The 13,673-nt window shown below is 44.1% G+C and overlaps 1 protein-coding gene across 1 annotated transcript in view; it reads right to left on the minus strand.

Moving 5' to 3' along the window:
• RYR3 (ryanodine receptor 3) overlaps window positions 1–13,673 on the minus strand; it is a 513,451-nt gene that overhangs the window by 100,398 nt on the left and 399,380 nt on the right. The window contains exons 47-52 of the mRNA XM_077880434.1: window positions 13,270–13,439; window positions 10,681–10,901; window positions 7,445–7,535; window positions 5,620–5,760; window positions 3,919–4,082; window positions 1,643–1,721 (exon numbers count right to left, since the gene is read on the minus strand). Of these exons, the coding sequence (XP_077736560.1) occupies window positions 1,643–1,721; window positions 3,919–4,082; window positions 5,620–5,760; window positions 7,445–7,535; window positions 10,681–10,901; window positions 13,270–13,439 (866 nt within the window). The remainder of the gene's footprint in view (window positions 1–1,642; window positions 1,722–3,918; window positions 4,083–5,619; window positions 5,761–7,444; window positions 7,536–10,680; window positions 10,902–13,269; window positions 13,440–13,673) is intronic.

The following is a 13,673-nucleotide window of genomic DNA, read 5'->3' on the forward strand; positions in this document are numbered from 1 at the left end:
GTGTGTGTATGTGTGTGAGTGACAGAGACAAAGAGAAAGAGAGAGACAGAGAGACAGAGACACTAAAAGAAGGGGTTATGGCTGGAGGGCAGAGGCAGAGGGAGAGATGAGGTTGGAGACAGCAGCAGAGGCCAGATGAGGTAGTATCTGCTGTCGGGCCATGTTTAGGATTTTGGCCTTTGTATTAAAAATGGTTAGAAGCTATGAAAGCATTGTAACAAGGAGAAGGGCTGGTCTGGCAAACAGCGGTAGAATGTGACTCATTCTGCTTACTGAAACCAGCACTTGCCAGCAGCGTAAAGAACAGAACAGACAAAATGCACATGGGCAGACCAGTCAGGATGTTATCACCATCATCTGGGTGAGGGATGACTGTAGCTGGGACTGAAGCCATGACATAGACAGAGAGACCTACACCAATTCAAGATGGACTAAGGAGGTAAAATCCATAGGGCTTAGTGAGAGACTGGATCTTGCTCCATTCATGGATGTGTCCCCTTCCCCTAAGTCAGAGGCTGGCCAAATGGGCATATTGTTTCTTCTAGAGCAAGGGTCAGCAAACTGGAGCCCTTTAATGAGTCCATCCAACCGTGCTTTATAAATACAGTTTTATCAGAACACTGGCACACTCTTCCATTTATGTGTCACCTCTGGCTACTTTTGTGTTGCAACAGCAGAGACAAGTGGTTGCAATAGAGACTGCCTAGCCCACAAGGCCAAAAGTGTTTACTATCTGGCCCTTTACAGAAAAAGTCTGCCAACCCTTACTCTAGGTATGAGCCCACTCTACAGTTATGAGGATTGTGGTTATCAGCAGTCCCAAAGAGACACTGATCAAAAAATAAAAGCAGATCCCAGATCAATACAGAGGCTGAGCCAGTGGTCAAGGTGTCCCCTCTCCAGGGCCTGTGGCTTGGAGGTGGTTTTCTGTGGCTTTGCAGGGTGGGGGTGGGGGGTTCACTGCTACATGGTGTAGGCTGCAGCTGAGCAATGGGCCCCATCCTTAACCAGCTGCCCACAGGAATCCTGTATGTCTCTGGCACATTCCTCCTACTTTGCCTGCCAGCATTAAAGGGCTGACAGAGCAATTAAACTCATTAAGCAGTCTGACCTCATGTGGTGAGGAATTTTAAACACCAGATGGACAGGCTTATTAATAAGGGAGTGTCTGGAAGTTCTGCTGCCTGCCATAGGAAGACGTGTACCCTCGCTGGGATAAAATTCAGTTTGCTGGCAAAATGCAAGGGCAAGGCTTTTAGTTTTATTTCCCCCTTTCCAAGGCTACATTCAAAGAAAGAATTAAATGAAAGCCTCCTGCCCCGCATTATCTCTTTACGTCAAAACCACGCAAGCATGTGCTTCGTGCAAACTCCAGAAAATGCAATGTTTAGAAAGGAGTTAACACTCCCAGAATCAATCATCTTCTTGAGAAATACAAAAAGCAGCACCAACCATTGCTGCCGCCTATCTCTCTGACCTCCACCAACCCTGGGAAATTGCTGCTCAGAAATAATGAATGCTCTTGGCACAGCTGGTCTGTCACTTAGACAAATCAGGCAGATTTCTAGGATTGGACCCTTTAATGCTGTTGGGTTGGTTTTTCCCCCACCCTGACAATTGTCAGTTGGATGATAATCCCTACCTTGTCACAGGCCCATTTATCATGTGAATGCTCAGCATACTTGGTGACGATGTATTCCCATTTTTCAGGCAAGGAGAAACTGTGAAATGAGAAAAAAAGAAACATTACAACCTCCCCGAGTGCTTGAGCTGGATGTCCTGCAGAGATGGCCAGAACTAGCAATCAGTAGTCAGGAGTCAGATGCCTGACAGTGACCTTCCTGCACAGAGGTGCGGCGTGTCCATGCTGGCTCATAGACACATGCCCTGTCCAATCAGAGAATGTCACTGCAAGAGCCTCTGCTGCTCCAGGTGCCCCTGGCTCCTGGGCCAGACCTGTTTGGGTGACACAGTGAGAATTCCTTTATGCAAGGACACTGCCTGTCCCCTTACCGCTCCAATCTGCAAATGCTGGAAATGGGTAGAGAGAGGACCACACGTTACCAAAGAGTGGTGGTCATTTACCTTTCTGGATGCAGGGACTCATGCTTAAATAACAGATGTGGTTAGGAGGGCAGACACTGTTTCTGTTAGCCTGGCAGCCTCTGTCCCCTCAGGTAGCCAAAGTGCTTCCATTTTACTTTGAGGAACAAGTCTCACATGCCATAGTCTTATGGGAACAAGCACCAAGAATGGGCATCTGACCAGGTCAATCACACTCACTCTCCGTGGAATTGGAGTCTTGGGTTGTTTGGGACTAAGGTAGTGAATGGACTCATCCCATGCGGATACTACCCGAGGGCTATTCATTTGGTCACTCGGCCTTGCTTCCTGTCCTTCCTGAGGACTGGGTTGTCAGCTTCACACTAGGTTTTGATAATAAGCCTGTATCCTTGCAATAAGGTACTTTTCTGCTCATAGCTCTCGTAACTCATATTACGCGAGGAACCAGACTGATGCCAGAGGTATAAGTAAAGAAATCAGGATTCTCAAAACAGCATGGAGCCGTACCCATCAACAGCAAGCAATGACTAGTATATAGAGTCTCAGAGCGTTGATGAAGGCAACTTCTGTCGACCTTCAGCACATTTACATTTTCACAGGGTGAGGTTCTCCAAAGTCCATACCTGCCTTCTCTCAGGCCCTGGCTTGGTGGTTTACCATGCCCCTTACCTCTTCTTTACAGTTGGTTCTATTCTGTTTCCTATTATCCACTCAGCTCAAGGCTCCATCTAATGGAACGTGTACTTAATTTCCCCAAAGATAAATTTTATACATTATCAAAGCTGACAGCCCCTAGGAATGGCTCAAGCTATGCGTCTCCTATAAGAACTACTGCCACAAAACTCAAGTCCGAGGGGGCTCCTACATGAGGCCTTGCTTGCACTGCTCAGTCTACAGCATTTTATTTTATTTATTTATTTTTTTAAAAATGATTTTATTTATTTATTCATAGAGACACACACACACAGAGAGAGGCAGAGACACAGGCAGAGGGAGAAGCAGGCTCCATGCAGAGAGCCTGACGTGGGATCGATCCAGGGTCTCTAGGACCATGCCCTGGGCTGCAGGCGGCGTTAAACCGCTGTGCCCCCGGGGCTGCCCAGGCTACAGCATTTTAGAGTTCTTCATTTAAAATGTACCTAGAGATGAAGGCTATATGACCCACAACACATCATCATAACTAGGTAAGAACCACCACAAGACAAAATTGAGCCTATGTTGCTCAATATTTTATCTGGAGCCTAATCATCACCAGGGTGGAATGTTGGAGAACCAGGAAGAGGAAGTAACAGACACTATTATAAGGATATTCCAAAATTCCAGCAAAATTCCAGCATGGCAAAGAGTGGGTCCAGTCTTTCAGAGAAGGACCCCATACCATTGTGTCATCACACCCTGTGGTCTTACTGGAGTTCAGCTGAGTGTTATTTATAGAGTTGTTCTGATGTATGATGCTATTAGAACTATAGAGGTCTAATTCACAAAGAATGAAGATTTTGTCAAAAAACTCATTAATAAATTAATTGCATCATTTATCAGGGCAGTTCTTGCAATGCCTCAGGCAACATTTACTTGTGGAGAGCATTTATCTCTTGTAATAAATAAACCAACCCCCCCCCCCAAAAAAAAGCACAGAATTTAATAATACAGTATATAATCAGATATAGATGAACTAAACTTTCAGAAGTTGAGGACAAAATGCAGTCTGGCGTGACTTGTAGTGTCAAGGGAAACAATCAGCAGTGTTGGAAGGAGGAAAGGAAGGCAAGTGTACATTTCTTGCCACCTTCTGAAAGAGAAACACTGGCCACTGGGCAAAACACAGGACCAGCTTAGAGATGATTCTGGACTCACTTTGTGGTGTTGATGGGTTTGGGGTCAAAGTTGCCATCTGCATCCACTGAGATCTGTTTCTCCAACATGGCCGAGATTCTGGTATCTAAGTAATCCGGTGGCAGGGCCCCAGCGATAGCACTGAGACAAGGAAGGGCCATTCGGAAAAGGTCTGGGTCATACTTCTGTGAGGAAAGACAAAGGCCATGTTAGTACAGAGGTCAGAACCAGGGCTACCCATGCAGAAACATTCATCTGATTAGGCAGAAAAAATCACATGCTTGCATTTGTCTAAGTTAACCCAAATGTGGAACATGTAAATCCTTATACTTTCTGGTGGAAACTGAGCGATCCTTAGAGGATGAAATGACAACCTGTAAAGCCCTCAAGTCACCATTTGCTCTGAGTTGAAAAATCTCTGTCTCTCTTTTATTTTTTTTTAAGATTTTATTTATTTATTCATGAGAAACAGAGAGAGAGAGAGAGAGAGAGAGAGGCAGAGACACAGGCAGAGGGAGAAGCAGGCTCCATGCAGGGAGCCTGACATGGGACTTGATCCTGGGTCCCCAGGATCACACCCTGGGCTGAAGGTAGTGCTAAACGATGGAGCCACTCAGGCTACCCCTCAATTGAAAAACTTTAAATCAAAGTTTAGATCATCCTCTTCCAAATAGTTCATTGCAAGACTTTCTTGTTTTTGTTTTTATTGAAGTTCAATTTGCCAACATATAGTGTAACACCCAGTGCTCATCCCATCACATTACAAGACCATCTGAGGGTTACAGTGGTCTCTAAACTTGTCCGCCATAGATGGTTATAGAAACTGACCCACCATGTCAGTGGATTGGGCAGGAGCGGCCCTGCCAGCCCCCTCACTAGCTGGTCTGGTCTTACCATCAGCAGACGGCTCAATATCATATCCGTTCTTTCTTGAATGGGGCCCAGAAGAGATTTCAGTTAAATAACATGGGGTTAGGAACAGCTTTTGATCTACTCACACCAGAACAAAGGAGCACTTGAATCAAGACGGTTTAAGTGCAGGTGAACACCAACTGGAGCTCTACACAGGCTTCAGACTTCAGTAAGACCAGATCTATTCATTTCCTACCTTTAAAATTGACGACCTCAGAAATCTGAATAAACTGTGTTAAGGGGAGTGGAGGCAAGTGTAGAGGTTTGAACTGTACTTGAGTCAGCCTGGATAGAGGCTTATGGTTCAGAGGCCTTCAGCTTTTACCAACCTCCTCCTCAAGTGAGTGGCTGCTAAGAACCTTCCTCAGAATGGCAAGTGGTCTTCCGAAAACCCCCCATCTCAACATCAGAGCAGCAGTTGGGAGTTTCTCCTCTACATCTCAACTTGGTAAAGGCTGGCTAACAGGGGCCACACAGGGTCAGGAGGAAAGGATTGGGGGTACAGATAAGCCATCGAGACCGAAATTCAGAAATATTTTTATAATTTACTAAGTTTTTTTCCCATGTGTTAGCTTTGTGAATCTGGCAGGTTATCCAGCTGTTGAGGCTTTTCCTCACCTGTGAAATGACAGTTAGCATCGTTCCTATTTTAGAGCCTTGGGGCTATGGTTGGTGTAATATGCTTGTGAAGTAACTGGCACTTCCCTAGCACGTGTCAAAGGCTAATAGCTGTTATTATTCATAGGCATTGATTATTCATTCACTGGTTATTAAGGTCTTCCCTCCTTGTTCAGGAGGTACTGTCATTACCTTATGGGAGAGAGAGTCAAAAATCCCCCAGAAGAGCTTCTCGGTCAGGTGCAGTTCTTCTTCCACAGCTAGACCATAGCTCCCCCATCCTGAAGGCAGGCAGTAGTACTTCCAGCACTGTTCATAGTGATTCATCAGAAGCTGGGAGGTTGGAGCCAGATTGCACCAGTGAGTGGGGTAGAGAAGATCCACAGGCATCCACAACACGTAGGGGAGAGCAGAACAGCAGACAGCCCATATGAGAGTGAAACCAGCAGCTAGAACAGCTGGGTGATCTATGGAGAGGCCCCTGGGCACCACTGGGAATGGCCTGCTCGCCTGCCTAAAAAGTTTTATCCTGAGCTGAATCCACCTGGTTAATTCCAGGGCCTTGTAATGTGCTCCCAGCAGTCGGGAAATGGAGAAGAACTGCTTCTATCTCAACTGAGAAAATACTACCCTCTGAAAATCCTTGCTGTGTAACATTCTGGGCACTCGAAGGTGGGGAGAACTTCTTCTGAGCTATTTGTTTATAAATCTAGAAGATGCTGAGTGATGCTGATGTGGGAGTGATGGGGAGCATGTTGTGGGTCTGAAGGTTTTCTCTACAGTGATTACTGCTCATGGCTTTCCCTGCTTTTCTCTCCAGCCTTCTGATAGCCCAGCCACATTACAACCGTTTGGCATGCGGCCAGTAGAGGGCAGACGTACCACGCCCATGATCCCATCCCAGCAGTTGGGATCCGCTCTAAGAAAAATCCTAAGAGCCTAAGACCTAAAAGTGAGTTTACTGAGTACTATTGATGCTTTTTCCTCAGGACCCAGAATCCAGCTGACTGTACAGGCCTGCTGAAGAAGCATGCCAAGCTGAACTGTGAAAATCATGGTTTTCAGCTAGAATACTTATTGGGATTAAGATTAGAGAGAACAAACCCTTGGAGGGAAGTGGAGTCTCTGACAACATGCCAGCTGTTTTCTCCAGGGCATGGAGATGGAGGACTGAACTAAAGGATTCTGGGAATTCTATTTATTCCAGTAAAGTGCATCTTGGGATCCTTCTTAGACTATTTCTGAAAAGAAGGAAAAGTTCTGTTACATCACCACACAGAATTTTCAGGTGTGACTGGCCATTTCCGACACAATGAATATGCAAATATGACAGGTACCTTACAGGTAAAAGATAAAAATCATTGTTCCTGGGTGGGGTGGGGAGCAGTTGACTGTGTGCCCTCCCACCCAGGCCCAGATGCTCCCTTTGCTAGTGATAAAACTTTTGTAATTTATGAGAAAATCATGAAGGAGACTGCAAATAGCTCTGTGGCTGTACTTTCCATTGATAAAGGACAATAGAGACAAGAGTAAAAAAACAAAACAGAGGGTCTGTGATAGAAAAAGAAGGCACAAAACAGTACAGAATAGAAAAAGGACAATTTAGGTTCTGTATTTGAATGAATAATCAAATGAATAATCAAAGACAGTGTTTTGAGATTGAAAACATTCTGAAAACCCAATTAAGGCATGAAAGTGCAAAATTCAAGTCCCCCTCATTAACTTCTGCTAAATAACATGTAGTCAGTGGAAAGCAATTAAAGAAAATTGGAGGATACTTACCTGGCAGGGGAGATACCATGATCACAAAGAAAATTGGAGGAGTTAATGATCTACTCTCTGCAACCTAGACTCAAAAAGGGGTTTGATATGGTGGGTTGTATCTTGTTAGCCCTCAGCTTACAAAAGTAAAGCCCATTTAATGTGTATTTTATTCCCCCAGTTGTGAAGACCTCACATTTTGCCAGGCAAGTTTCTGTGCTGGGGACCGTATTTCTGTAACAGCAAGGAGGTTCACCTTAAGAGGCATTTTGCAGTATTCGTTGAGTTGCGGCACATCAAAAACCAGACGTCGCAAGAGTTGCTGTAACATGGAAGGCCTCAAGTGACTGCAGTGTGAAATAAAAACACAGAGAGTTAAACAGTAAGAAAGAAAATACTGAAGGAAGAAAGAATGAAAAAAGAAACACTCATCCATAACCATATACTGGAGCTAAGCCACCAAACACTTAGCTCCTAAAATAAGATCTTGGGTAATCACAGTGAGTATAGGGGCCCCTGGGTGCCTCAGTTGGTTGAGTGTCTGCCTTCGACTCGGTCATGATCCCAGGGTTCTGGGATCGAGCCCTGTGTCAGGCTCTCTGCTCAGTGGGGAGCCTGCTTCTCCCTCTGCCTGACATACCCCTGCTTGTGCTCGGTCAAATAAATGAATAAAATCTTAAAAAAAAAAAAAAAAAGTGAGTACAGTTGACTCTTGAAAAACAGGGCAGTTAGGGGTGCTGATCCCTCTCCTACCCAGTCAAAATCCATGTATAACTTTTAGGGGCACCTAGGTGGCTCAGTTGGCTAAGCGTCCGACTCTTGATTCTGGCTCAGGTCATGATCTCAGGGTTGTGAGATCGAGCCCCCTTTTGGACTCCGAACTCAGTGGGAATTTGCTTGAGATTCCCTCTCTTCCTATGCCCTTCCCTCCACACTCTTGCTCTCAAATAAACAAAACTTAAAAAAAAAAATGCACATGACTTTTTTTTTTTTAAAGTTTTTTTTTTTTTTTTTTTTATTTATGATAGTCACACACAGAGAGAGAGAGAGAGGCAGAGACATAGGCAGAAGGAGAAGCAGGCTCCATGCACCGGGAGCCCGACGTGGGATTCGATCCCGGGTCTCCAGGATCGCGCCCCAGGCCAAAGGCAGGCGCTAAACCGCTGCGCCACCCAGGGATCCCTGCACATGACTCTTGACTCCTTTCAAGACTTTACTAATAGCCCACTATTGACTGGAAGCCTTACCAATAACATAAACAACTGATTAACATATATTTTGTGTTACTATATACTGTGTTCTTACAATAAAAGAAGCTCAAGAAAATGTTAACAAAAATCATAAAGAAAATACATTTATAGTACTGTAATTATTGAAAAAAATTCATGTACAAATGGACCCGCACATTTCAAACCTGTTTTATTCAAGGGTCGACTGTATAAGTTAAAATATAGAAAGAGGAATGTGTGGCTAACGAATTGAGATACCTAAGGTAAAGCCTCATTACCAAATGACAAGGTGTTATAGGGCCTATGCACACTCAAAATACAGTCAATGATTAGGTGCAAAGAGTATAATAGAAAGAAGGGACAGTTGATTTTACAACTGTCTCTAAGGGCTAACTGTCCCTTGAACTTTGCAAAGGATGAGGCTGGAGTTGACCAGTACATAGGTGGAATCTGAGGCCACCTACTGGTGTGATTGGAAGGGAATTTAAGGCCCTCTGAGTTACTATTCCAAAATCCTCAATATTGAAATCATTTCTTTAGGTTAAGGTTCTCTCCTCAAAAAAACTCCTTTAACTGGCAAATGCAGTAACTAATTGGAGAACAATTTATCAAATTATCAGGGGATCCCTAGGTGGCGCAGCGGTTTGGCGCCTGCCTTCGGCCCAGGGCGCGATCCTGGAGACCCGGGATCGAATCCCACATCGGGCTCCCGGTGCATGGAGCCTGCTTCTCCCTCTGCCTGTGTCTCTGCCTCTCTCTCTCTCTCTCTGTGACTATCATAAATAAATAAAAAAAAAATTAAAAAAAAAATTATCAAAGAGGTCACAGCCTTGGTAGTTGATGCAAGTAAATTCTGAGAGAGAGAAAGGAGAGATAAGCAACATTGTTTTTAGTTGTGCATTGTCAGGCCTTTTAAACACCCAGTGGCACCTCCAAATTCTCTGCCCAGAAGAGTACCTGTACATATACACATAGTTAGCAAAACCCCCGAAATCCATCCACACATGGGTAAGGGGCCGTGGAGGCCAGGTTAATGGCTCTGATATTAAATGCTGGAATGCTAGGAAAGAAAGCCTTGGAGGTGCCTATGAGGAGGACAGATGTGAATGGAGATGGACAACAGAACTCATCTGACAACGTTTCCGAGAGCCAGTCTTGTGATAAAAAGCCTTGGGAGTAAAAAGTGAAACATATAGCAAGTAAATGGCCTTGTCTCTCAATCTTGTAATTATAACATAAAATCAATTATTAATTATAATTATTGCTTGCTTTTTTTTCCAGGTAGCCCTAGCCCTCCAATACATAGCCCTCTCTCATGTGATTAGGAGACAACTCATTCAACAAGAATCAGGACCACATCCAGCTGGCTGCTACAGGGGATGCCTGCTGGTCCTATCTCCAGAACATTCTAGGGCAGTGGTGCTCAACCTTGGCTGCATTAAAGAGGCACCTGCAGAGCTTCAAGTGAGAGGCCTGGGTCTCCTCACTAAAGGTTTGATTTTGGGCCCTTGAGGGATGGCCAGGACACTGGGGTATTTATTTTGTAGCTCCTTATGGGATTCTGATGGAAAACACTCTTTGGACAGCAGATCAGGGTCTGGACCATGCTGCTGAGATATACTATGGGAAGAGCCCTTCTTCCTTTGACCCTGTCAGACTTAACGTAGTTTCCTAAGGGATGTTTCTTAGGATGACATCCAAGTTTCTTGGGATGACTTTGTCCTGGGTTGCTCTGATACCTCTCCACAGTGGTGAGAACTACTGCCCTTAACTCCCCACTGGGACTGGAGATTCCTTCTTACCTTTGTCCCAGGTCTTTGAGGCTTAGGGGTGGGCTGCTTTGATTCATACTCTCAGAGCTGGTCTCTGTGTAAAGATCCACTTATTTAGTAGAGGAAGAGCTTGCTTCTGGCTCTAACTTGGGAATCAAAACATTAGTTCTTAATCTGAACACTGACTACTTGCCTGAAAGACAGTCTCATCTTTTGTTCCACGAACCCTCAGGGCAAGAGCCTGAGCTGTGTGTCCCCCATTTCTCCATAAGTGAGAGATGAACTCAAGGAGGAGGTGATCAGAAAGCTTGTGGCAATGGGAGGAGGGGGACCCAGCATATCCTAAAAGGAGATGACTGAGAAAGGGCTGCTGTATGGCTAAGGCCTGGAAGCTTCCTCAGACCGGATTTACCAGTTTTCAATCACACAATTAAATGCAGCTGACAGGGAAGCATACATGGAGGTGAAAAACATGGGTGGGGAGTACTCACTTGCAAATAGCAAGCAAACATTCTTCTATGGTGTCCCTCTGAGCTTTGGTGAGGGACCGTCCCTTGGAAAGCCTATATATTGTCTGTAGTGTAGAATCGATCAAAGAAGTGTAGTGTTCTGTTCCGGCAAAGAGCGGGGCGCATCTTGTGAGGAGCGGGAGCACAGCAGAACACAAATACCTATTGAGTGCAAGCGCAGCCTCCGTGGTGCTTAGGGAAACCTACGAAAGGGGGTCGAAACACCAGTTAACCCCTCTGGGAAAGACAGAGCAGAGCTTACCCTGGGTACGGAGCTCCCATCTAGCAGGTAGGAAAGCTCACACACGACAGGGTTTCAAGGCAACTGAGTGAACAACTTTCTACCTTGTCAGTGGACCTACTTCTCTTGTGCATTTTAAATGAGAAAATAAAAAGTCTGGTTAAAAGAAAAAAAAAAAAACAGAAAGAAAGCAAAGGCGGGCTGGCCCCAACTCCTTCCAAATGATGCATAGCCATCTGCCTCAAAGAGGGATCCTAAAACCTACTGAAACCAGCTGATGACCCATCCAACCCCACATTCTTCATGTTTGCAAAGCCCAGCTACCAAAGCCACTGTATTATTATTCTGTTTGAGCTCTCTTTTCTCACCTTGGGGAGACTCACAAGTTGTCCCCTTGTGATTTTGAGATTAGGAAGTGCTTATTGGCTAAGCAAGCCATCCAACCACAGGTTTTGTGATAGGTTTACAGATAGAAAGTGGAGTTCTGACCCCATCACTTAATTTATGAGCAATGTGAACCATTCACGGTCTGATAGATAGCATGAGGGTGGAAGTCACTAAAGGGAAACTAACTTTGCATGGGAAAAGGGTACGTGATAGAAACTTAGGACCTGTTCTAAAACTCTGCTGTAATTGTCACTCACAGTGTTCTTTCTCATTCATTTAGCCAGGCGAGATATAAGCAAGGCCCCTTCAGTGACACATAATCAAAGTATTCTTAGCTACCATCTTGGAAAAGCGAAGAACTTCAAAAGAAACCTTGAGATCCACAAAGATGAAATCTCATTACACCCTATGATTATCACAGCCGTTAGATCTGTAACACATTTTCTGTAACATACGATGTGATAAACTGTCTTGAACCGTACACATTTCTGGGTATTCCTATGAATTATCAAAAGTTTGTCTTCGAGAAGATTCAGCAATCAAACAAAGAGCAAATCTTTCACATTTATCATTTTGACAAAGTTGTTACAACGTGGGAAGGACAGAGCTTTCATTCCAGTGGTTTAAAAGTTTTCAAAAGAGCATGCATGAAAATGCATAGACTGAGGAATGAATGTTTAACTTCTTTTGCTGCAGATGGTGCTTAGGGAAGCATGCAATTTGAACACCAAATGGTAGAATAGCATTTGCTGTTTATTTGATCTACATATAAAAAAAAGCTCTGATCAGGAACCTTGGGAGTGTCCCACAAGTTAAAAATAATTACAATTTTTTAAATCAAGGAATTTATAGAAAAATTCAAAGCAAAAGTAGCTGTGGAAACATTATTTTAATTATCCAAAAGGACCATATGTTCCTAACACTTTCATAGATACGCCATTTCTTATCACCATGCCACAGATAGGAACAGGGCTCCCATTCAGATTGGGGGTTGCACTGTTTCCCATTGCTGGGTGATCCCATACATTTGTGAGTAACTCATTCAAATAGAACTCATCCTGGTTAAGGGTGCTGGCTAGCTGACCACCTGTCCCAGAGCTCAGACTTCTATCTCTGTTGGACACTAGGTGGAGCCTTTGAGAGACTTTGAGATTGATCAAGAAGACCTGCTTCACCTGGCTGAAAGCAGCCCTACACTGGCAAGATGTCTTTAGACTTAGGCTAATCGAATTGTTCTTTTCTCCTTGAACCCAGGACTCCTGGTGCACTGTTCCTAACTTGGGACATCATGTACCTATACTTTATAACTCCTGAGGCCTCCTGTCTCGATGTCTATTGATGCCGTATTACTCTAATTCACCCTTGACTTTTGAACTTGGGTTTGCCATTGGTCTCTGGTCTTGACCTTGTCATGCCCAATACACCAAAATTGCTTGACTTGATGCTATCTTTCCTGATAGCCAGTGCAAGAACCTTTAAGGAAGGAGAGTGGGGAGAGTATTTCCAGCCTATAAGGCTTCCAACTAGCCTTTTCATAAGCAATAAGCCCTGGTTCTCAACTGAGGAAGATTTTGTCCCCTAGAGGACATTTGGTAATATCTAGAATTGGTTTCATAGGTGATTCTACTGGTATCTGATGGGTAGAGGCCAAGGATGGTGCTAAATATCTTAAATGCACAGGATACACCCCCACAAGAGATGGTACCAAGGTTGAGAAACTTGCAACAGTGGAACCTGGATTGAATATTTGAAGTAAAGTTTACCTACATTTAAGTCTCCAGCACAAATTAAGATCTTCCATTTCCTGATGCTTCTGTTCTTTCACCCTTTAAAACAGCCTGCTAACATGTAATCAGTAAGTAGATAGGAAATATTCACTTTGAAATCCAATGTTACTATTGTACCATGATGGGAAAACTGTTTTTTCTATTTTAGCCACTTACTGTATCTAGAGAGGCAGAAGCTCTTAAGTCGGGTAAAAATCCAACCTCTAGCAAGTGGAGCAGAAAAGTCTGATCCTTAATGCCATAAACACGATCCAAGAACAGCACCATGGGAGCCTTGTGGTCAGGGCAGAAGTTGGCTGCCATATCTGGCTCGCTGATGGACCCATCTGAAAGACACACAGAGAACGTCACATCCCCTCTTCTATCTCCACAGACTCAAAGGCAACATGGAGCATGTCTATGCCTTGTTCTCCCGATAAGCAATAGGAATACAACATTGTGCTGGAGCCAGCTGATACTGGCTTGGAAAAGCTGGTTGTTTACATTTCAGGAATTTTTTTGAGTCAGTTATTAGATATACAATAGTTTTGTAAGAACTAAAATTTATAATTAAATTATAC

This window comes from Canis aureus, chromosome 32 (genome assembly GCF_053574225.1).
Source record: "Canis aureus isolate CA01 chromosome 32, VMU_Caureus_v.1.0, whole genome shotgun sequence".
NCBI classification, from domain to species: domain Eukaryota; kingdom Metazoa; phylum Chordata; class Mammalia; order Carnivora; family Canidae; genus Canis; species Canis aureus.